Source organism: Syngnathoides biaculeatus, chromosome 20, assembly GCF_019802595.1.
Source record: "Syngnathoides biaculeatus isolate LvHL_M chromosome 20, ASM1980259v1, whole genome shotgun sequence".
Lineage (NCBI taxonomy): Eukaryota > Metazoa > Chordata > Actinopteri > Syngnathiformes > Syngnathidae > Syngnathoides > Syngnathoides biaculeatus.
The window spans coordinates 5,754,713-5,777,835 of record NC_084659.1 but is presented as its reverse complement, the minus strand read 5'-3'; the positions used below and the strand labels follow the sequence as shown (position 1 = coordinate 5,777,835).

The 23,123-nt window shown below is 50.2% G+C and overlaps 2 protein-coding genes and 1 long non-coding RNA gene across 7 annotated transcripts; 1 reads left to right on the top strand and 2 right to left on the bottom strand.

The window, feature by feature from the left end:
• Nucleotides 1–246: 246 nt before the first annotated feature.
• On the bottom strand, nucleotides 247–1,497 carry lsm8 (LSM8 homolog, U6 small nuclear RNA associated). The gene is made up of 4 exons (XM_061806605.1): nucleotides 1,148–1,497; nucleotides 866–906; nucleotides 526–653; nucleotides 247–433 (listed from the first exon to the last, which is right to left on the bottom strand). Exons 1-4 carry the CDS (start codon nucleotides 1,176–1,178, stop codon nucleotides 343–345), a joined length of 291 nt encoding a protein of 96 aa, XP_061662589.1. The 5' UTR covers nucleotides 1,179–1,497; the 3' UTR covers nucleotides 247–342.
• On the top strand, nucleotides 1,178–21,781 carry LOC133493326 (uncharacterized). Of its 4 annotated transcripts, XR_009792931.1 has the most exons (11): nucleotides 1,178–1,318; nucleotides 6,879–7,014; nucleotides 13,363–13,412; nucleotides 17,533–17,612; nucleotides 20,060–20,172; nucleotides 20,287–20,420; nucleotides 20,663–20,715; nucleotides 20,894–20,953; nucleotides 21,034–21,089; nucleotides 21,217–21,232; nucleotides 21,383–21,781. It is a non-coding gene; the product is annotated as an uncharacterized LOC133493326 (long non-coding RNA). The 4 variants fall into 4 exon arrangements; XR_009792929.1 differs by having other exon boundaries at nucleotides 21,034–21,232; XR_009792928.1 differs by having other exon boundaries at nucleotides 21,034–21,781.
• Nucleotides 2,356–19,011, bottom strand: grip1 (glutamate receptor interacting protein 1). 2 transcript variants are annotated; one of them, XM_061806588.1, is made up of 25 exons: nucleotides 18,769–19,011; nucleotides 11,855–11,935; nucleotides 11,657–11,792; nucleotides 10,888–11,033; nucleotides 10,711–10,794; nucleotides 10,580–10,655; nucleotides 10,356–10,501; nucleotides 10,126–10,273; nucleotides 9,888–10,057; nucleotides 9,480–9,617; nucleotides 9,223–9,369; nucleotides 8,899–9,085; nucleotides 8,680–8,825; nucleotides 8,528–8,608; nucleotides 8,382–8,451; nucleotides 8,161–8,306; nucleotides 7,955–8,099; nucleotides 7,650–7,789; nucleotides 7,423–7,578; nucleotides 7,205–7,349; nucleotides 6,873–6,984; nucleotides 5,621–5,731; nucleotides 5,426–5,542; nucleotides 5,191–5,337; nucleotides 2,356–5,120 (listed from the first exon to the last, which is right to left on the bottom strand). In XM_061806588.1, exons 1-25 carry the CDS (start codon nucleotides 18,821–18,823, stop codon nucleotides 4,857–4,859), a joined length of 3,294 nt encoding a protein of 1,097 aa, XP_061662572.1. In that variant the 5' UTR covers nucleotides 18,824–19,011; the 3' UTR covers nucleotides 2,356–4,856. The 2 variants fall into 2 exon arrangements, with proteins under 2 accessions (XP_061662572.1, XP_061662573.1); XM_061806589.1 differs by lacking the exon at nucleotides 9,480–9,617.
• Nucleotides 21,782–23,123: the final 1,342 nt, after the last annotated feature.

The window sequence follows — 23,123 nt, the reverse complement described above, 5'->3', positions numbered from 1 at the left end:
TAATAAGTGCATTTAATGTACTTTTAAATTTGTCGATTTAGCCATTTTTTTCCCCACAAAAATCAATTTAGAAATTCTCGAGCGGGGTGAAGGAATAAAAAAAAGTGAATGAAGAATTAGGCAATATGAAGAGAATTTCTGGCGATGGAAATGATCGTCACGCCAGACTGAAGGACGAAGCGGCCTTTTTTGTTTGTTTCGGAGCGAATTGCACTCAAGGCAAGTTGCATTATGTTCATATTTAACAAACTTTATTAAGCCATTGAACGCAAACATTACATGTGCATCAACATATATATATATATATAACATATATAAAACAAAAAGTGATGGTATTCAAGATCAGTGGACGACAGAGTTGAGCGGCTCGGCTCGGATGTTCCCCAGATCCAACGTGGAGTCCGTCTCCTCGTCGATCTCGCCGATCACGGCGCTGAAGGACGCACACCGACAAGTTATGATGATGACGATGATGACGACGACGACGACGTCACAAGCGCAACAGAAACGGAAACGTTCACCCACACGTTGTCTCCCCGGACGATGTAAAGTCCCAGAACCACTTGCTCCACGCCCTGACCCGAGCTGAACACGCGCTCGTGACTCTCGTCCAGGATCAAATTGATGGTCTGGTCGAAGCCCTTCAGTGTGCCCTGGACGCAAATTAAACGACGACATATTTTCACAATAATCATAAAGCCGATCCTCACCGGCTGAGCGGAACATTTTCTGGTGTCCCAGTGGACTTGTCCTAGTGTACATGTGCACGTGTGTTCTAGTATCTTGGAGCCGTTGCGCACGGATGGACTTAGTTTGACAAATGCTATTTGGTCAGCGTGAGTTGCGAACATTTCCCGGCACTCACCACGATCATCCTGCCGTCTGACGTCACGATGGCCACCGTACCTGACGGAGAAAACGTGACGTAAATGGTGGACGCAGAGCTACGTAATGATTTCAGGTGTGACAGCAACGCCGCACGGAGTAAAATAGCTTCACGCCGTTTTTAATTCAGTGGACAAAATAACATCAACTGTCATCATTTCTAGCATTTTGTTCCTCAAATGAGCACAAGATGACACATGTTAACATGGAATGGAGAGGGGCATGCTAGCTAGCTAGCTAGCATGCGGCGGCGGCGGCATACGGTTAATGTAGCTCTCCAGCGCCGTGGACATCCTGCTCCTTCCTGCGGTCGCTTCGTTGAAGAAAAAGACTGAATGTTTGCCCCTCGATGAAAAAAGGCCTGAATGTTTGCCTCAAAAAGACGACAAATTGGAGCCTGTGTAGAGGGGCAGCTAGCATCGACCACTGACCGGTGAGTACGTCACGTCCGGTTCCGTCACGCGCGCTCGAGATGCTAAAAAAAAAACCTATTAAAACAAACCAAAAAAAAACTGAAATCAACAGTGATAAATGAAATTAATCCTACAATACGGGCAGTGGTAATTTGACAATTATAAAGAAAAACTCTTCGTTTTTGACGTCACGTCCGGTTCCGTCACGCGCTCCCGAGATGCTAAAAAAAAACGATTAAAACAAACGAAAAAAAAAAGTGAAATCAACAGTGATAAATGATTAATTCTGCAATATAGACAGTGGTACTCTGACAATTACAAAGAAAAAAAAAACCTCTTCGTTTTGACGTCACGTCCGGTAACGTCAAAGTGCATGCGACGCAGAAACATTTGAAATGACTAAATATCAAATGTCATTACACATTGAATTTTTCATTAATTAAATGAATTATTTGGAATAACAGTGTAAGAATTTGAGGCAAAACAAATTGTCAAGTCGTATGACGCAATCACTAGGCGACAGCTCGAGAACCGCGTGTTTTGGCATTTCAATGCTTCAGAATGATAGCAGAAATATAAACAAAACAAACGAGGGGAAATGTGAAAAGAAACTAAGAGTGCATGCCGTCAAGATACTAAATTCCAATTTTTGTAAATATAATGTGCAACGTGGGTGAAAAATTCGTTTTAATGTACTGTTTTTTTTTTTTATTTTACACTTTGTATGATGGCAATTATTTATAAATATGTGAACTGAAAATTTGGGAATGTGGTAGCTCCCCCACAAGATGTCCAGATGACGCTGAACATTTTGGACTTTAAACGGTTTGAGTTGGTCCAAAAATGTGGAAAGGGAAGATGCAAAAGCGCTTCATTTGAAAACTTTGCATTGAAAATGTGGGGCGTTCATTGTCAAAAAAAAAAAAAAAAAGAGGAATTTCGGGACTTTCTGACTTGTCGGAATGGTTTGAATCAGCGGACTTTGAAAAGGCGTTCTGGTGTTACCGATTGTTCTTTAACATTGACACAATAAATTGCAAAGCGTGTGACAAAGGCGTCATGAGCAGTCGGTGTTTATTGTTCCTCAACGGTCGTCCACACAAAGAAGGCGGAGACGGCAGGACACACAGCAGGAACATCAGGCTACCAAAGTATGAAATTTGTACAAAAATACTTTACAACATTGTCCGTGTTCCTGAAACAAAAGACGTCGGTTCGCTTGTTTGGTTGATGACGCTACATGGAATTCAACTCCCCTTTTCCGATGGCAGTGCAATGCGCGTGCGTGGGCAAATTCCTGCAACGACGCGCGCGCACACGCAATGCACGCGTGCGTGTATGTGTTTGTTTGTGTATGGCTTTATGGCGCGCATCCCTGAAGCCACGCCCTCAAGGTCCCTCGGTTCCTTTCTATTGGTGGAAATTCTAACGGCTAACCCTTTGTCGAAAAGTTAGCTCAGCCGTGCTCGAGCTAATTAGCCCCGCGATAACCTGATTGCTCAGGTGTTTTGAGCTTGTGATTAAAAAAAATAATAATGAAATCAGGTTTTAGCCAAGCTAACTGCTAATTACTTCTAATTAAAGATCTGCTGTTGTTTTTCGCACAAGTTGGGTTAGCCAAATATTAGCCAGATGATAATCATCTTTGTTCTCCCTGACTGATTTTATTTGCGTAACTGCTTAATTCTCAACACCGTTGACGTTAGCCTCGTTCTAATGATGTCATTAGCCCAGTGCTGACAGGTTTTTCCGGGCGTTAGCCTCCCCCACCGATGCTCAATGGATAGGTTTCCAATGACGCCATCTTGTGTGTCATTGAGGTCAAAGAACACAGGTGATGGGTGAAGCGTGAAGTTTTTTTCTATCGTTAAATTATCTGATTGGTCACACAAGATGGCGTCATTGGAAACCTGCCCATACATCTAATTCGGTCGAGCTTGAGCGTGAGGTTGGTGTTTGTCAAACATTAGCCCGATGCTAATCAAGTCTTGATTAGTCGTGTAACTGAATCTTATGTTAGCCAAACTGTGCCCTTAGTTCTGTTAGCCCTGTGTTAGCCTTGTGCTAAGTGTCTTCTTAGCCTCAAGCTAGGTGTGTGCATTTCTTTGCTAGCCACTAGTGGGCGCTGTGCTAAGTTAAGTCAAGTAGAACGATCAATCGAACCGAAGGAGGCGACAGCAAATCAAAACTTCGGTCTCAAACACACAGCAGCATTTTTTTTTTTTGTTTTTCCCAGAGGCTTCTGATTGGTCGCTTATGAAAAATGTCAACTTTCTAACGAGGCGAGAGCGAGCAGCTAAATGTTGATGTCACAAACGTGTCACAACATGTTTTCTAAAATGTCAAAATGGTGTCATAGAAACCACGTAGACGACAAGGACTCAACTTTTTTCGTTTTTTTTTGACATATCGTGAGGTCCAGTCGTCATGGAAACAAACACACAGAGAAAAGTGACGAGTCAATCAAAACACACAATTGATTAGCATTATTGATCACAGTTACTGGAGGCGGGGGGGGGGGTCATGCTCATTGGTGTGTGTGTGTGTGTGTGTGTGTGGGGGGGGGGAACCAATCAGGCGACTTTTTTTTTGATTGATTGGTTCCAGCCAATCTGCTGAATGCGTCATCCTGCCTGCCTGCCTATTGGCTAAAGGACAGTGAGGGGTGGGGTTAACGGGCAGGAAGCCTTTGCTGGCCAAACTTTACAACACGCACACACACACACACACACACACACACAGTGTGTGGCCAGTCAACGTGTGTAAAAAAAAAAAAATAATAATAATTTTAAAACTGCTCAGTGTCTGTCAGTGTCATCATCACAATGATTAGTTTTCTATATATTTTCTTGAACTTCCCTCTCAGCACACGTGTCAAACTCCAATCCGGATGCTCCAATCACTTTGCGTGAAGAAAAATTCATTTGTCCGTGGTTGGTTGTCTCCTGGTGACGGTGTGCGGGCCGCAGGTCGAAAATGGCGACCCATCATTATCATCGTCGTCATCATCATCGTCATCATCAGTCTTTGTGCTGCTGCTGTGCTTCTGTTGAAATTCTGCTTCCTGTCACACTGGCCAATTACGCCCCCCCCCCCCAGACTGGACAAGGTTGGGGGTCCAGTTGGGTCAGGAGTTGGCGATCAGGAATGGGATTGGTAAATGCGATCCAGACTGAGATCAGGATGCGGATTTGGAGTCGGATCAGGATCAGTAGTAAGCTTAAGACTTAATAAGTAGTGAGGTCAGGATCTCGAGAATGAGATTAGGATCAGGAGTGAGAAAGAGAGTTCAAATGAGATCAGGGTCCATCGTAGTACCACGAGGAGATCGAGATCTGTAGAAAGATCCGGATTTGGAGCAAAACCGGGATTGTGAGCAAGGTTCCAAATAGGATCCGGAGTGGAATCTGGAGTAGCGCTGGGATCAAAATCAGGAATGAGGTCAGAGGTTCCAGTGGGACACAAGTGGGATCAGAACCCACAGGAAGTGTGGGTGTGCTTTCAGGCTGCCTTAGCAGGTCAAAGTTCAGCACCGTGGGGGCGTGGCCCGTTCGGTCCCTATACGGAAGTGTTGGTGACCAGCCCCGCCCCCAGACCGTCCCCGGGTTTTTTCCACTTGATGGGCGCGCCGTCCTCACCGGAGTCCTCGCGCGCATCCTTCTGGCTGCCGATTGGCTGGACGCCACCTTCCGTGTGATTGGTCAGCGGGTCGGCGGAGGAGGCGGGGTTTCGGCTGATGACCAGATCCAAGCGGTTCGACGACTCGGCGATGAGCGGAACCACCAGGCAGCAGTCGAAGTCCCGAGTGCGCACGTGGTTGATCTGAACACAAGCGGGAAGTAAAGGCGCCGCGAAATGAAAACGAAAATTAGCGAAGTGCGTCCGCGCTCACCTGCAGGAGGCGGTCGTACGGCCGCAGGCCTCCGCGCTCCGCCGGGCCGCCGCCGCGAATGTTGTTGACGTAAACGCCGCGATCCAGAACGCCGTCCGACACGCTGAAGCCGAAGTCCTCCGAGTCGCAAGACTTCTCCAGCGTGACCTGCGACGCGTGTCGGTTAAACGGTTAAAATTGGGTCCAATTTGTGAGCACGCAATGAGAAAAAATGAAAAAGTGCCGAGTCGTCCACCTTGTGAAGTTCGACGGGCGTCTGGTTGAGGATGTCGTTGACTTCCTGTCTCATCTTCTTCATGGCGAAGGCTCGGCGCTGGGGGTCGGAGGGCAAAGTGTTGGAGCGCGGGGTCACCTTGGGGACGGGGACGGGTCAACGAATGAGTCACACGTTACGTCTCCACAACCCCGAATAGCGGTCGGGGGCGCTCACCTGGGGGCGGGTGCTGCTGCGTTCCTGGAAGCTGGCCTGCCGACCCAGCGAGGTCCGAGAGGGCGCCGGCTCGTGGTTCAGGCTGAGGGTGGAGCCCGACATGATGGTTGCCTGGAGACCACCAATCACACGTCCGCGTCGTTGAAAATCAAAACAAACAACCGTTCGCGCGTTTGTAGTCAGACGATCAGGCGCAATCATAAATCCCAGCATGCCTTGCTCACACCGACATGCCTGACCACTCACAGAAGTCGTAAAATAAAAACAAAAAATGGCTGTTTAATATCAGAAATTGCCCCTAAAAAGTCAGCAGATGCCAGGAAAAACACGTGCAGTACACGAATGCAGTTCCCAACCATCACTCATCGTTGCGTTACTTTTTAAATTCATGCTGCATGCGCAGAAAGACGAAATATGTCCTTTCCGAATTGAGTTGCTTTATGCAAATGTTCTTAATTATTTTGTAATTGCTGTACAGAGCCAAATGCAACCAACGAAAAACACTGAAGCACCACAAGACATTAAAATGTTACTTAAAATCACTTAAGTGCTCTGAATTTTTTTAAACTGAAATCTCACTTGATTAAATTGTAATGTTTCTGAAATATGCCTTTTGTATGACGACATACCAGTAAATTCACTTCAACTAAAATCACTTCAATTAGCACTCATGTCACAAAAATGTATTCAACACTTAAAAGTTTCATAAATGTCAATAAAAATCAGTTTTGTGTCAGTAAAATCCCCAAAATGTCATGGAAAAAAACCCCTACAATTAAAAGTTAATTAGATGTCACTAAAGTATGATTAAAAGCCCTCGAACGGTGCTGTTCGAGTTGCAGACACAATTTGTGTTAGATGCCAAGAGCACGCTGAAAATCCAGCAGGAAAATGTGAGGGAGGAAAAAGAAGAAGAAGAAGGAGAGAACTGAAGAAGGAGAGAACGAAGAAGAAGAAGAGAGAACGGAAGAAGGAGAGAACGGAAGAAGATGAAGGAGAGAACGAAAGAAGAAGAAGGAGAGAACGGAAGAAGAAGAAGGAGAGAACGAAAGAAGAAGAAGAAGGAGAGAACGGAAGAAGGATACCCCAGTGAGCTGCCGCCTCTCCTTTTCCGGTTCCTGGAAAACAACCAATCCCTTTTTGTTTTTTCTCTAAGAAGCTTTTCATTGGTCAACAGATTTCACCAAGTCCCGCCCCATCTGGCGTGTTATGTGTAACATCTGCGAATTGGTACGTGTGTGTGTGTGTGCACCTCCAGTTCTCTGAGGATTCCACTCTGCCCGCACGTCTCCAGATCCTCCAGAGCCTGAGACCAGAAGTTCTCCTCCTGGTCCGGTTCTGTCCCGTCCTGACCAAGCACGAACCTGCACCCCCGCCAACCCCAGAGGTCACAGGTCAGCCGCCCGTACACACACACACACACACACACACGAAGGAAAACCAACATGCTGTCGTGTAACTTGTGTTAGCGCCATGCTATCAACTGCCGTCGCTCTCAGTGCGGGGTGCTAACGTGCTACACCGCAGCCGCAATTGGCTCACGTGATCTAAAGAGACGGCGCCGCGCTGAAAATCGCCGCTCACCCGCCCAGCCCGACGTGTTCCCAGTCGTCGTTCAGGTCCGACAGCGGATTGGTTCTCTGGCGGGAGGAAGCGGGCGGTTGGTTGTTGCCGGTCTTGGCGTCGCGCCACTCGTGGAAGGTGAACGGTGACGACTGGAAAGAAGGAGCTGAAAATGCACGCAGGAAGCGTGATAGGGAGAAGGCGAAGGCGACGTCGACGGCGCTGATGCGCGCGCGTACCCGGGCTGGTGAAGCCGGCGTCCACGTTGGAACCGTCCCAGGACTCGACCGCGCTGTCGACGGAGGGCAGCGTGCCGAACGTTCTCTGGCCCGAAGAGGGCGCCGCCGCCACCAGGAGCGGCTCCTCCCCTCCCTCGCACGACTTGGGACTGGAGACTGCGTAGACGCAAACGCACGTTAGCACGACGGCGACGGCGCCGTGGACGCTCGGCGGGACGAGGACGTACGCTCGCCGTGCTTCTTGATCTTGAGCGTGACCGTCTCGCCCGCCTGCTGCAGGAGGCTGATGGCCTCGCTCAGGGGTTTGCCCTTCAGGCTGCTGCTGTTGATGGCCAGGATGCGGTCGCCCACGTGGATGGCGCCCGTCCTGCCCGCACAGAACCAGTCACGGGGGAAACGAGCAGCGTGGGCATTTCTGCCTCGCTGATGAAATGCCGCACGCGCCAATGCAGTGAAATCTCGCTTCATTTACGCCGACGTCAGTCGTGATGCGAGCTGACCCCATTTTTTTTTTTTTTTTGGTTTTCCTGACCTCTCTGCCAGGCCCCCCTTGGTGAGCGAGGAGATGATGATGGGATCGAAAGGCTCCTCGGTGCCCGAGATGGTGATGCCCAGCGGGCCCCCGTAGCGTTGCAGCTCCACCGTGTAAATGATGCTCCCCGACACCTCCTGCTCGTCTGCAAGCAAAGGCGCCGATTGGCCGGCTGGTCGGAGACGGCGGGCGTCGCGGCCGCTTACCCGAGTTGTCCTCGTCTTTGCGTATTTTCAGCTTGACGAGCTCCTCGCACTGCTGCAGGATCTGCGCCGCCTCCTCCATGGAGCACGTCTCCACGCGGATGTTGTCGATGGCCAGCAGCTTGTCTCCCAGCTCCAGCGTCCCCGTCCTCCACCGCGCAGACACCGGATGCTGTCACGCTTTTATTTTTGGGTGGTGGACAAGTGTGTGTGTTGCGCCCCACCTGTGAGCGACGCTGCCCTTCTTGATGTCCGAAATGATGAGAGGGTCTCCCGCCTTCCTGTTGGACGGCGCTGCGACACGACAAGGCGCTCGGCGCTCGTTCGTTCGGCCGTTTGCAAAAAAAAAAAAAAAAAAAAACCGACTCACAGCTGATGGTGATTCCCAGCTCCACTCCCGGTTTCTTGGGGAGCTTCACGTGGAACGTTCCGGACGATGGGATGACCGATTCTGGGGGACAAAATATGTCAAAATGTTGACGTTGACGGCCTTCACTGAGTGTTAGCCAGTCTGACACGTACCAGCCACGTCGAACTCGATCTCCAAGGTGAGTTGTGCGGTGATGGAGGAATCTCTGAGCAGCTGATTGGTTTCTTCCAAGGTGGAGTCTTCTGTCGGAACTCCATTTATGGACAGGATCCTGTCGCCGATCTGCAGGATTCCACATCTACACACACACACACTCATGTTTCTATAGGACTTGAGCGTCGTGTGTGTGTGTGTGTGTGATGCGCGCCAACCTCTCGGCAGGACTGTCGGGGTCGATGTAAGCGATGAGCGGCGGCGACGAGAGCGTCTCGGTGGCGAAGACGCCGCCCTGCAGCTGCAGGCCGAAGCCCATGACGCCGTCGCCGAGCAACGTCACCTCGGTGGTCTCCGTGTGGACCACCTGACCGGCCAGCCCCACCGTGCTGGACGCCAGAGACACTGACGGGAGGTCAAAAGGTTTCATTTCTATGGTAATAGTGGCCCAAAGTTGCACTTGTGTGGATAATCAAAATGTACAAATGATCGACGTTAGTTGGTTAAGCAATATTTGCGTATCTGACGGTGGCGTTCCTCACAGGAGCTCTTGAAGTCCTTCTTCTTGTGCTTCTTCCTCATGAGGGTCCCCCGCGGACTGGTGGGGTACGCGTTCCTCGGGATGGTCATGTTGAGCGACGACAGACTGTACGCCGACATGGAGCCCGGGGAGAACGTGTGCCCCAGCGCTGCGTGGCGGCATACACAGCCAGACGTCAGGCGGGGTGGGCGGGCACACACATCCCAATCCACACAACATCACGTAGAGCGAGGGCGGCAGCAAAAGAGGCGGACGTACACGTGCTGTTTGTGTGGCGGTTGTGCGACCTGGCGCCCGATTGGTCGGGATGGTACGTGTTGTAGTGGTAAGGGGGGAGGACGGGGGCGGAGGTTCCTGTGTCCCAGGGGAGGGGGCGGGCAGAACGCTGCACCTTGACTGCACGCACGCGCACACACATGCACACACCCATGCAGGGGAGTGTTGAGGTTAAGACGAGAGGCGAAAGGTACCCGTTTCAATCAACGCGTTGCCTTCAGGGTCACTTCCGCGTTGCTGCGGCGCGTTCAAGGCCAGCTGGGCTTGGCCTTTGTTAGTTGTTTGTTTGTTAATGTTTGCGTGCGTGCCTTGGTTTCTTGCTGCGGTGCATTCAGGGCCAATTGGACTGGGTGCGCACGTGTGTGTGTGTGTGTGGGGGGGGGTTTTTACCTTGCTGCGGTGCGTTCAGGGCCGGTCGGGCCTGGTGCTGGGGCAGGATCTCCATGCGGACGTTATGGCAGGAGGCAGACAGCAGCTGCGTGGCTTCGGCCAGAGAGCAGAACTCCATGGATTTGCCGTCCACGGACAGGATGTGATCGCCCGCGTGGAGGGCGCCGCACCTGCGCGCACCCACGAAAATCCGTCAGGGCGCGCGTGGCAAGCGTGGGCGTTTTGGCGCCGAGGTCACCTGTCGGCGATGCTGGCCGGCTTCACTTTGTCGATGACGATGACCTGCTTGCTGCAGAACATGGACGAGGACAGAGCCACGCCCAGGCTGGAGCCCGTCGCCTTGGCGACCTCCACCAGCAGGGGACCCGAAGCCGAGGACACGGAGTCTAAGCGTGGAGGGCAAAGGTCACGTGTCAGCTGAGGCGACGGCTCGGCTCTGGATCTGCGTGCGCTCGAGTGCGCGCTGACCCATGACAGAGACGTCGTACTCCACCAGCATGGTCGCTTCCTGGCCGCTCTGCTTCAGGACGCTCATGGCCTCCGCCAGCGTGTTGCCGTGGAGACGGATGCCGTCGACGCTGAGGAGACGGTCGCCGGGTTTGATGCTCCCCTCCCTGCGCGCGCCCCCGCCCGCGCGTCAGTACGCGCTCTGAAGCGCCGCCAAGTCGAGAGTTTAAAAGCGTTTGACTCACCTGTCGGCCGGCCCTCCTGAGCGGACGGTCGCTATGACGATGGGCCGGCACTTGTTCCTGTCTTCGCTGGCTCCGCCTACATGACGCGCAAACGTCACATTTCCGTACAACACGTGCGCGCACACGCATACCTCTGACGACGAATCCGAAGCTGTTGCCTTCCTTGTGGAGCGTCACCTCCACCGTCTTGAACGTGACGCCGGAACCCTGCACGGCTGCAACACAACACAACACAACACAACACGCCGGCGACACGTGAGCGGCACGCGGAGGTCACGCGGGATATACGGGAGGCGGCGCCGACGTACAGATGGGCGGCAGCTCGTACTCCACCTCCAGCAGCACGCGCTCGCCCACGTTCTTCAACAGGCTGATGATCTCGTCGTGACGGAACTTGGCCAAGTTGATGCCGTTCACCGAGCGGATGTAGTCGCCGACGTTCAGCTGGTCGCTCCTGACGACAAAAGTTGAAGACTTATCGAGACACTTTCGTGTTGTTGTACACCAAGAACGTCAGTGAGCAGCTCTCTCCCAACTTCTCCAGAACCTTCACTTGACTTCACTTGAGAACTGTTGAAGTGTTTCTGGGCACTGGAACTGTCTCTTCTGTGGGAACCTTCATTGGGGAGTCTCAAGACAAGAACCTTCTCTTGAAACGAGTGATGAGGACCTTCTCTGGACTAGAAGGTTTTCCAGCAATTAGAACCTTCTCGCTTGAGATTAAAACCTTTGTCAACCGACTCTTTCTCTTGGCACCAGAACCTTGTCTTGGTACGAGAACCTTCTCTGGGAGCAGGAACCTTATCTTAGGTCTAATAACTCCTGAGGATTCTCTGGACTCCAAGCTTCTGTCTAGACGAGAACCTTCCTTCACTACCAAAACATTATTTTGGAACTCAAATTTTCTCTCAAGACGAGAACCTTCTCTCTGGACAAGAATCTTCTCTTGGAACTACACCCTTCGGTCAACACTAAACCCTCTTTTCTCGGTACCAGAGCCGCCTCCTCCTCCTCCTCTTCTTCTTCTTTCCCATGTGTTGTTCTAGTCGTTGAGGCGGTAATAGCCGTAGTTCCTACCTGGCGGCGATACCTCCTTGCCTCAGGTTGGACACCCGCGGCTTCCCGTCCTTGTCGATGCCCCCCGACACGGTCAGCCCCAGCGTGGTGCCCTCCTTCTTCATCAGCTCCACCAGCGTGCATCCCCGGAACTCGTCTGGAGAGAAGGCGGCGTCGTTTTCCTGCTTTCTCCGGCGTTAGCCTTAGCATTAGCGTTACCTGGTATGCTCTGCCTCCTGATGGCCAGCGCCCCGTCTGACGGCCGCGAGCCCGTCGAGTGTTTGCTGTACGGACCTTCATCTGCAACCACAACACACACAGCGCGCTTTACGTCCTCTCCGGCGAAGATGTAGAAGACGCAGAAGAAGCGAATGGACGAAGAGAGAGATGAATTCAAGTCGGAGTGATGTTGGAGCAGAAGTCGAGAAATGCTGAAGTATCTTCCCTCCCCGCCACTCGCACAACTCCTGCACTCGGCGCCGTCACGCGCGCACACAATCCGCTGAACTACACACAAAGTACACGCGCTCGTCTCCCTCGTTATCTGACATCATGAATATTACATCGCTCCCTCTCACTGCGTCCCACACGCGATTGTCAATTTTCAGTAAACGATGCCGTCGTCCACCTCTCTCGCTCTCTCTCTCTCTCTCTGTCTGGGTCGATGTAGCTCTACCTTTATTCACCCTGCGCAGGATCTGACATCGGCATTTGAACGACACGGCGATCATGATGAAGCCCCCCAGCTTGGCGTCGCCGGCCTCCAATCCAGCGCCATGCACGCTAAATCGCCGCCAACCCCCCGCCGACGCTCCTCGTCGTTCGGCCGCCGCCAGCTGAGCGCCTCTTCACGCGAACGCCGTCACGTCGACGGGGAAGAGGACGGCGAAGAGGAGGACGAGGACGGGGATGGGGAGGGCGCTGCAGATGTGGGGCGCCGCCATGAAATGAGGATAAGGGGGGGGGAGGGGGGAGGCTGATCTGATGGCGCGATGACGATGAAGAGGAGGAGGCTGGAGGATGCGCGCGATTGGGGGATGGAGGATGAAGAGGAGGATGTGCAGAAAACACATAAAAGCAGCCCGCATGCTTCGGAGTACAGCCCCACCCCCTCCCCTGTTCCCGCCTCCGAGACATTTCTTGCATGGGAAAAAAATGTGCACCGGGCCCATTAATTCAACCTCGGCACACCTCAGTCCGCTAAATGGCCGATCCGAAGTACTTAAAAGTGTAAAGACGAAGCCGGGCAGGAAAGCGCACTCGGGCCATTCCGTCAACTTGCCCGACGGCGCAACTAAAATGACCCGAGTTGAAGCTTAAATCGCTCAAGAGCACCCCCACGCTTTTCGTTTTCACTCCACCACAAAGCCGTGTGGAGTGGAGAGTGCACGCTGGCCCTTTAAATCAACCTTCTCGCACCTCCGAGCGTGCCCGCCGTTATTAGGCCGCATGAGCGCGTGGAGCGTTTACACGCTTCACGACCATGATGATGATGATGATGATGATGATGATGTCATCACCTGGGGGAAAATGGCACCGCGATTGCAACTCTGCCCCGTGATTGGCTGCGGTTGTGGAAAGAGGCGTGGTCTTATCTCACATGTAGGTCAGTGTTCCAGATGCAGATTATTCAGGATTTATTTCACTTAATGCATGTGTGTAGATATATATGTGTGTTGTCAGATGACGTGGAAATATTTTGACTTTTTTTTTTTCTTTTATCACAGCTAAATGAAGTTTCCTATTCCAACAACAACAACAACATCCAACAATACGGGTGAGTGTTACTACCACTTTACGACTACATGACAACCAGTCAAGCTAACGCTAACGGGCGCCAGAGCGCCACCCACAGGTCAAAACACGAACACATTCGTACAATCATTTTCATTCGACACCCATAAAACATGTTCACAGCCACATGTCGGGGTACAAGCGTGTGACATGATCGAGACGTGCAGACTGCTGTGGCTGTTACCGTGGCAACGCGCTGATGAATAATTGAAGGGAGAACGCGACCCTGCAAGTACAAAGAGTCATTTTGAGACACGCAAGACGCACACGCGAGTCTCTTCAGTGGCTGAGCTCAAATCTTTCACGTGAATCTTGAAATAAAGTCGAAAAAAAAAACATTTTGATGGTCTACTGACAACAGAGTGGCGTCAACATGCTAATTACGCACCACACACACACACACACACACTCGTAAACGAAATGACCCAGCTGAAATCTTTTGAATGCGGCATTCAAGTACACCCGGGACGTTCCACGGACTGTACAGTGTAAACCGGTGTCAACATCTTCGAGGCGCGCACGCGCGTGCACGTTGAGTGCTTGGTGGTTCGCGTTAATAGCAGGGGAGCAAACAGGAAGAGGATGCGCAGTTTGGCACCCAAACGGACTGACGTGACACCACGACAAGTACGTACGCCGCATATGGATTGACTTTAGTGCTTCATCAACCCCATGCGTCTGTCCCGGCATATTTGATGTACTTCCATTACACTACTTAAACGTACTGTACTGACGTGACTAATCATTTATTAGCTGAACACACACTTATTGATTTTAAAGGCTAATTAACCCAAACGGTAAAAACAGGCCCGACATCTTTCCGCCTCATTCATATGCAAATGGATGCAGCCGGCCCGATTTGTACCCGCACGCAGCTAAATTACACGTACACGCATCCATATTATAGTATTGTTTATGTGCTGTAGAGATGAATTTCCCTCCAAAAATATCTTTTTTGGGCTCTGGGGACTTTATTAATATAGAGTTCTGATATACACACACACACACACACACACTCCAATTCAGGGCTCAGCACCCAACGGGACCGCGTGAGATTTACTCTAAAAATGGCTCATCAATGACATTGTGATTTCCTGGGAAATGAAATGAAAATGTAAACACATTTATGATCAAAAAACTGATGCATATTTCATTTTATTTCCCAGCTTAGAAAATGAGCAATATTGTAAGAAATCACTGGCACGTCTTCACATTGATGAATCTTCTTAATTATATGACCGATACGTGTGCGATATCACGAATTTATATGAAAGCGGTCGCGCTTTCCATTCATCGCCAGGCAAGAAGTGGCCCCCGCTCCGGGGTCACGTCGACTGTTTTGGAGCGGGTCAAAGTCGTGCTTGGCGATGTCGAAATTCCTGCGCTGGATCAACGCTTGTTATTACCCACAAAGCACCTGGTGGCTCACCTGCGTGCGCAAACACACGTCGTGCACACGCGCAGACGTTGTGTGTCTGTGCAAGTGTGACTTGTGCCAATGTGTTACTTGCGAGACTCACGTAGCAGGCGCGTGTGGTACTTGCTGGTGTAGAAGTAGACGTCGTCGTAACCTTCCTGGTAGTCGTCGTCGGCGCGGTACCTCCTCCTGCGCCTCCTCCGGAGCAGGCGCAGGAGAGCCAGGAAGCGCTCCATCCTCACCGGGGGTCTCGCACACGCACGCCGCCCTCACACACACACACACACACACACACGCGCGGCGGCGATCGCCCGGCTAGGCCCGAGCGTCGCCGACGGGAAGCCTCGCGCCGCACAAAGAAAGTCACTTCAGGTTTCTTCGTACGAGCACGCACGCACACACGCACTCTTTGTAGCCTCGCCTCCACTGCAGCCTCCTCCGGTCCTGCTCCAGCCAATCACAGCGCACGCACACACACATACACAATGTGTGTGTGTGTGTGTGTGTGAATTGCGCACTTGAAGAGTCAGCAGACATGACTTCTTATCTTCCTTTCTCATATCTTCCCCTCCTTTTATCCCTCCATCCTTTGCACCATTCATTCTTTTTTTTTGGGGGGGGGGGGATGACACACGCACACACGATTCCAGCGGGAGTGGGGTGGGGGTCAGGTGGTGGGGGGGTGGGGGGTGGGGGGGGGCTTCATCAGGGAGTTCCACCAAGGAGAAGAGGAAGAAGGGGAAGCGCATCCAAGGGATGAATGAAAACTCCAATTACCAGGATGCGAGCGAGCGAACGGGCGGGCGGGCGGCTTTTCGTTCAATCCATCAAAGAACTGTGACGCTATTTGACTCGAGTGTCAAGTAGGATCCAGCCCAGAAGGATCACATCTGAAGGGAATGTTCTCAAACTGAGGTGGAGCAAAACTGCTCCAGTCGAATTTAGTCAAGTCGCGCTGGTCCCGCAGAACGCAGCATCGTGGAGCCTCACTAGCCTCGTAAGATCTCCAATATTAGGATCTAGTCTCGTGGAAGGTATCCCGTCGGAATCTGTTCTGTACTTTTGTAGATTCAGTCCAACATCTAAGACCCATTTTTAGAGCTGATTGTCAGGAGAAATCCATTCGGAACACACCTCAGACGCGAGGACGATTTGAAACGGTCATCTCATTCGACATAGGATAGTCTTACCGTTTGATGTTGAGTCCAGAAAGCAGCCAGACTGTCTGCACGTGTGCACCGGGCCCGGGTTGTGAGCCTTTGTTTGGACAAAAATAGGGTTTTGACGCGGTTTGGCAGCATTACTGCCCAATACGACAAACTTCTGGGAGGGGGTTTCAATTTCTGGCGGCTTTACGCTGTTTGCGGCATTGTTCCGTTCTCGGTTGCCCGCCAAAAGTGGGCCTGCGTTGGAAGTCAAATACGACGCGTTCAGGATTACACGAACGTCATTCAATTTGCTCAAGTGGACTACAGTCTCAAATGCTAGAACGTAGTCTGCTACGATGCGGCCAAGTGCAATATTGCGGTATTCTCGTAGAATGTCGTTTCATTGATCTGACAAGAAAATAGAATCAGGTCGACCACAAACCAGCCCAGTAGAAATGAGCGTAAGTCGATTTAGAATCACGTACAAGTACAACAGAATCCCTCCGCGTGTAACCTTGTTGAGTAGAATGCAGTCGAGTAGACTCGACGTTGGCTGTGCACGTGTACTGCAGCTCACAAGTTGGGCTGAATCGACAGCACGAGAAATTGCGTTAAAAAAGGAGCCGACCGAACACGACAACAACTGGTGCATATTTGTGATATTTCTCCTTTTTCTCCCAATGACAACTGCGCCTTCCGAACATCAGAGGGACTCACTGACTGACGTTTGCCCGAGTGAGAGCGTTGCTAAAAATGACAAAAGCTGCCTCATTTGCATAGCGCTCATTTGCAAGCGGCTCGCAGGCGTCGGCGGCGCTCCGCTGCCATTGGACGCCCGGCCCGGCGTGCGTTTAATCGCATTCTCCACGCGCGGCGGCTTATCCTGCCGCTCCCCCGCACGGACGCTCTCGGGCCATGCGGCAATTCCGATCGACTGTACGGTGAGGAGTGGTAGGCGACGACCCGCGATGCATCGGGGCACACCTCGGGTGCTTTGCTTCACGGTCGTCCGAGGGGCTGACCTTCATCCCTGACGGATGCGCAGCCCACAAACACGATCGAGCGGAAACTCGTCTCTTGGATTCCAGAAACTTCTGCAATAGAATGTTTGGTACTGGTAGTCGTGTCAAATATCCAATAAACTACGACATCATCAAGTGGGAAGTAATACACGACAATGGCGTAAACCGATGTTGTCCTAAAAAAAAAAAAAAACGGTAAAATTGCAGAGAAATGCCACAAGATGGCGGCAAAGGAGGTCTTCACCTCACTTCAACATAGTTCCTTAGTGTCAATATGGCGCCGACCCGTGACTTAGTGGTTTGACCTGAGCGCAGAACACGCTGAGCAAATTACGAAGGATAGGCTCTATGAAAAAAATTTCAATTTACGAAGAGCAAACTAAATATGCACCATCGAGAAGACAACTCAAGTAGAATCTAGTCGAGTAGAACATAGACAAGTAGTAGCACAACGCCTGAGTGACTGACCTTGACTCCCAACGCGCACACCCCCTAACTTCCATTCATTCCCTGCAGGCACAATAAAGCAACTGCGCCGCCACACGGAAGCAACCGGAAACGCGGCCGCCTCTCGGAAGCGGCAGACGGCCAATCAGGTGCGAGCGCGCGCACACACACACACACACACGCACGCGCGCGCACATGTGCAAGGCGAGTGAATTCAAGCAGAAAATGACATGATGTTTGTCTGATGCCAGCAGCTCGGCGGGCCACCTGGATGCCGCCCGGGGCCGCGTGCGTTCACGTGTCGGAGCAACAAATTAAGGGCAAAAGTTGCAGCGTAAGCACAAAAAAAAAAAAAAAAAAACTTGAAAATGATTCAAGTACATCAAACACGGAATCAGCGGGAAAAATGGATGAGCACACCTATGACATCAGCACCTCTTGAAGTACACCGTAGTATCCGTGTGCGTGTGTGGAAGATGTCGTGCCATATCGAGAAGTGGGTTTTTTTTGGTCAAAATGATGCAAATGAACATAAAACATTGACATCCTTGTCATCATACGTTACGTTAATTTTCATATGAGGAGAGCGCTTATAGTACTTATGCATGAGCAGCGTTGTCACGTTGCGTGATGATTTTCGTGCGCACACGAGAGGATTCGAGTGTTTCCATTTCTATTCAATCTATTCTTATCCTTTCTTACTGACGGGTTATTTTTAAACATAGGCGATGATAAAAATACTAATAATAATAATAAACAAAGCGGAATTGTTGTGCATGAAAATGAGGAAATGGAAAAGCGAGAAGACTTGGTGGAAGGTGAGATTATGAATACAGAAAGGAGAAGGTCCGGGGCGCAATTTATATTATTCATCAGGACGTTATGAATAATGACTTCATCATAACTGACTGTGATGACTTAATACACATCACTTTGACTTTTAAACAATCTTAACTTGCGATGAGTTGATGTTGTTACACTTTATTAACGTGCCGTTTTCGCGGAAGCAAGGGGGGGGGGGGCGACGACGACCACCCGGCGCCCTCAAGCCGCTTTTGGGAGGGCAACAGCCGGCAGGTCAGCAGGTGGGCGGGCGGGCCTGCTCGCTAAGCTAAGCTAAGCTGCTAGCTTCACCTGCGGACTCGACGTGACGTCAAGGCGAAGCACCGTCATGCCACCTGACGTCACGTCAAGTGCTGCCACGCGAGCACGCGCGCGACGCCGAAAGCCGGCGAAGGCGGACGCACATGAGCGGGGGGGGCGGTGCGAGCGAAGAAGACGTCGGCGGTTCCGATGCTTCCTTACCGCCTTCCTGATCCGCTTGGAGACAGGCTGGGATGTTCTTCTTCCAGCCGGGCATGATGCACCTCAGGGCGGATAAGGAGTCCAGGGCGGCCCGCTAGCAGACACGCAGCACCAGCAGCGGCAACATCATGTTAGCTCGTTAGCTTTAGCTTTATGGAGGAGATCCACCTCCGCGTGCACTTCCTCTTCTCCCCCTTTTTTTCTCTCTCTCTCTCTCACTCTCTCTCCCCCCGGAGACCCCCACCCTCTCTTCCGTCTCTCTCTCTCTCTCTCTCCCCCTTCTTTGTCTATGTCACTCGACCCCCTCCCTCCGAAATTGAGTCTCGCGCTCATGGTGGTCCTGGGGGGGGGGGCGCAGTGACGTCACTAAGAAGCCGGGGATGAGTGAAAAATGACCACATTGATGCGCATGCGCCGTGCAGCGTGATCGCCAACCACAGCGACCTGGATTACTTCACATTTATTAGTATTATTGCATTACTATGACGTAATGATGAGAACGTTTTACTCATTTCATCACGTAAAAGGAAAAATGTTCGTTTCCATTGAAACACCATTTGAATAAAAGGAGCACATGCAGAGGAAAAACTTTGCGTCTATTAATAGTTTATTAATCGTGGTGTTTTGTTCCTCTTTTAATTATCGCTAACTATGACACGATTAATTATTAATATGTAAACTCTGACAATGCTGCTCAGGTTACTCAATTGTTGCAACATGACATTTGATTTTTTTTTTTTTAATGATATATTTGGAATTCCTTGCTTTTTTTACACCTCGAAAGTTGCTGACTTGTCACTGTGCTTATTGAATATTTCATGCTCGTCGTTGTTTTTTGTTCATTCCATTGCTGAAGTTCCGGACTTTTGTCTGTAATTTGTCTGAGTGTGCAGCCTTCAATTGGCGCCTGTCTCGACTCGCCCCGAAGGAATTTACATCCTTTCATCAGTTGGCGTCAAAGGAGAACTCTTTGAGCTTCGCTACAAGCATAAATCATGTCACTGAGATCCCTCCACCCACCACCCGCCCCCCAAAAAGAAAAAAAAATCACTTATTAATGCTCCATGAGGCCGAACAGACATTTTCTATTATTGGAAAGGAAATGTTCAATCACGTGTGACCTCAATATGGCCTCAGAAACAGTCCAAATATAAACACGTCATAATAATTCGATTGGTTTAATTTGTGCTCGGTCCATATTCACAACTAAATATTTATTTGAGCAGATATACGTTGTTTGTGACTTTTTTTAAAAAATGATTATTTTTAACGTGTCCAAATGTCTCCGAAGACCTCATCGGAAACTCAGCTACTCACTGTCTACCTCGTGTGGAGAAAAGTGGTACTACAAGACTGGCGAGGCCGCCACCGCGAGGGAGACGAGACACGGTCCACATCACAAACGTAAAAAATTGCTATAATGCACCGCAAAGTCTTCATATTAATTGTATGTTTTGTTGTTAAAAAAAAAAGCCTTGATTTGCAATTGTTATTGTTTTTTTTTTTTTTTTTTTTCAGGTGCAATCAGTTTAAATGCAGCACTTTGGGCGCACGTTAATTTTTTTGCCCTCATCGGGACTTGGCAACTGGACGTTCTTTGGGACGCCATCCCGTCACCGTCGTTTCCAGAAGATGGTCCAAACTTTGACCGGGTAGGTGCTGACGCTCGCTTCTTCTGCCTCCTCCAAGTAAGTCACTTTGTCTTCTGGGCTCTTTTGAAGTCACCAAAACACTTTCAAAGTAAGTTCAAGTCAGACTTTGGCGTGCTAACACCTTGCTAGCCTGTTAGCTAACCCTTTTTAGCTCACGAAGGCAATTATGAGTCGAAATGTCACAAAAGCACATTTATCTGGTGTATATATGAGGATAAATAATGCACACTTCATCATTAAAGTTGTGGCTGAAACCTTTTCCGGCTTCTGGACGAAAGTGTCGTTTTTGTCGCAGGTAAGTACACAACTTGTTCAGATTCATAATTAAACAGAGTGAAAGACAAACTTTTATATGCTGATGTGTTAATTCTCATTTTTGTCCACGAGCGCAAAGCTTTATGTTCAACCCGAAGTGACCAAAGGTGTTTATTTTCCATGAATTGAGTGTCGAATTGTCTCATTTCTGTCCCCAGGCTCGAGTATGCAAAGACTGGCCAACTTTTGCGGCAAAAGTTCTTTGGACTTTTATTTCTGTAGGTCTACTCCTGAAACTCGCGTTGAAAATCTGAAAGATTCTCGGGAGAAGTCTGCCACTAATTTTGTTGTCTTTCAGGCCGTCACTGACGAGTTGCCCAGCTTTGCCCTCTGCTCGACGCTGAGACGGAATTTGTGAGTATCGCAAGTAAAAATTTAAAATGGGAAAAAAGCCCAGAGCAGGTGGCTTCGACTGACATCGGGTTCCGGCGGCAACGCACCGGATGTCAGTGTTGACCTCTTGTAACTTGTAACGCCGCAGATGAGGCTGAAGGAGGGTAAGGACGCCGGCGTGGACGTTCCAGCAGGAAGCTTTCTCGTCGTCTTCCTTTGCTGTCACGATGGCCTCTTGTGCGACTTCACAGAACTGAGACGCGCATCGGTGATCTGAAACTCAAATTTTGCATCTTTCTTTTGTGCAATTGCAGTCTGGGATGCGCTGAAACTTGACCTTCTCGCTTCTGGACATTTGCATGTCCCTGCTGCTCACGTCCACCAGGTGGCGCTGAAGAATCACTGGAGAATTTGATTGCCTCAAAGTACTGTAAATTTCCTTTCAGAGTCAAACCTTTTGCAAAGACAGACTGAATGAATCCAGACACTTGGTTTGTTATTGTCGGTGGTGGGGGAAAAGATGGTATCATCTAGATTTTCAATATAATTCCATATTTTTGTACTGTGTTTTGTTGACAGTTTGGAGAAAGGGTTAGTTTCACTGTCACTTCTAGACGCTTATTGACACACAGCAAAGTCAAATGTTGGCTCAAAATTAAGTTTATAATTTTATTTACATTTTTAGATATGCAATATTTTACACATTGCATCACATCAAGTATGACTACAATTCAATTAAATTCAAGTGCACTTTAACTGAAATTAAACGTTCAATAAACTTACTATGCTGTTAAAATAACTTATTTTGTATTGTAAAAATATAAATACATATTTGAAACTGTCATATTACGTTCTTTTTCAACATTGAACAAAAAAATGCCAACATTTTCTTCACAGAAATGCAAAAACTGAAGTAGATCTCACACTCGTACGAGGCTTTTAGAACCTACCTGCCCCCCCCCCCGCCACACACACGCACACACACACGCACACACACACACACACGCTATAAATTCCAAGCGTAGTCTGCCCCCTGCGGGCCGTTGGGAGATTCCTGCACTCGGTCCGCATGAGGTCGACTCCATCCTTGGTCTGAGGCCACAGTTGCCGTGGCAACGCGGCCCGAGGCCGTTGGAGGGTGTCCCGGCGAGATCCCAAAGATTTCGCTGGGGGCCTTCTGGCGCCTTTAAAGGTCCGGCCGGCTCACTGACGCTGTGGCAGGTGCTGACACAGGAAGTGGTAGATTTCACAATAAGTGTCAAGGAAGGGGGGGGGGGGGTGTCGGAATGGCGAGAAGCCGCTTGCCGCTGGGCGCTTTGTCCCCATGAGAAAGAACCACAGCGCCTTGCCGCTCATCCGCGTGACCCAGGTAGCGTTGTTTTCTTGCATGTTTAACGTGTCCTGTCCGGGGGTCCGTCCGTTCGGGATCCAAAATGGATCAGGATGGAAGTCGCGGCTCGCGGTTGCCTTCGGCAAGTTCCGCCACGTTTGCCGCGTCGCTCACGAGCGCCGCTGACCTTTGCTCGCTTAATTGTGTCAAGGCTTCAAGAATGTCGAAGGAGCGAAAAGCAGGCCGGCAGGCAGTCAGGCCGACGCACCTTTTCTGTGACTGCTGGGGAGGGAAACAAAAAAAAAAGATCACGTCTGTTTTCTGGATGTTCACAATTGGGGAGCAAGCAGACTCTTTTTTTTTTTTTCTTCCCAAGTCCGATTTAATCACTTTAGCGCCGTTTCTGCAAAGCGCTTCACATTGGGCTTGCGCGGATTTGCCTTTGCGCTTCAAGCGCTGGCCTTCAATTTGTGTGACTACCCGACTGCTATTTCGTCTTGCTTCACATCTGTGTTGCAAACAGACCTTTTGTCAGGCCGCAATTGCTCAGAATCACCAAATTGCGCTCATTTCCACCCTCGAAGCCGCGACTTTATTCACACGCTTTCAACCCTCCGGTTTATGCGGTGATATGACTAATTTGTGCATTTTTTCTAGCGGCCGCAAGGGGGCACTCGAGCAGAAACGTTAAGAGTGAGACCGGTGGAATATATGTGCCGAGGAAG

Coding starts and splice junctions, on each gene's coding strand:
- grip1 (XM_061806588.1), bottom strand. CDS start 18,823: ATGCCCGGCTGGAAGAAGAACATCCCAGCCTGTCTCCAAGCGGATCAG. Junction 7,790..7,954: donor AAGGGGGGCCTGGCAGAGAG/GTCAGGAAAACC, acceptor CTGTGCGGGCAG/GACGGGCGCCATCCACGTGG. Junction 5,121..5,190: donor CGTACGACCGCCTCCTGCAG/GTGAGCGCGGAC, acceptor GCTTGTGTTCAG/ATCAACCACGTGCGCACTCG.
- lsm8 (XM_061806605.1), bottom strand. CDS start 1,178: ATGTCCACGGCGCTGGAGAGCTACATTAACC. Junction 907..1,147: donor GCTGGAGAGCTACATTAACC/GTATGCCGCCGC, acceptor TTTCTCCGTCAG/GTACGGTGGCCATCGTGACG. Junction 434..525: donor ATCGTCCGGGGAGACAACGT/GTGGGTGAACGT, acceptor TGCGTCCTTCAG/CGCCGTGATCGGCGAGATCG.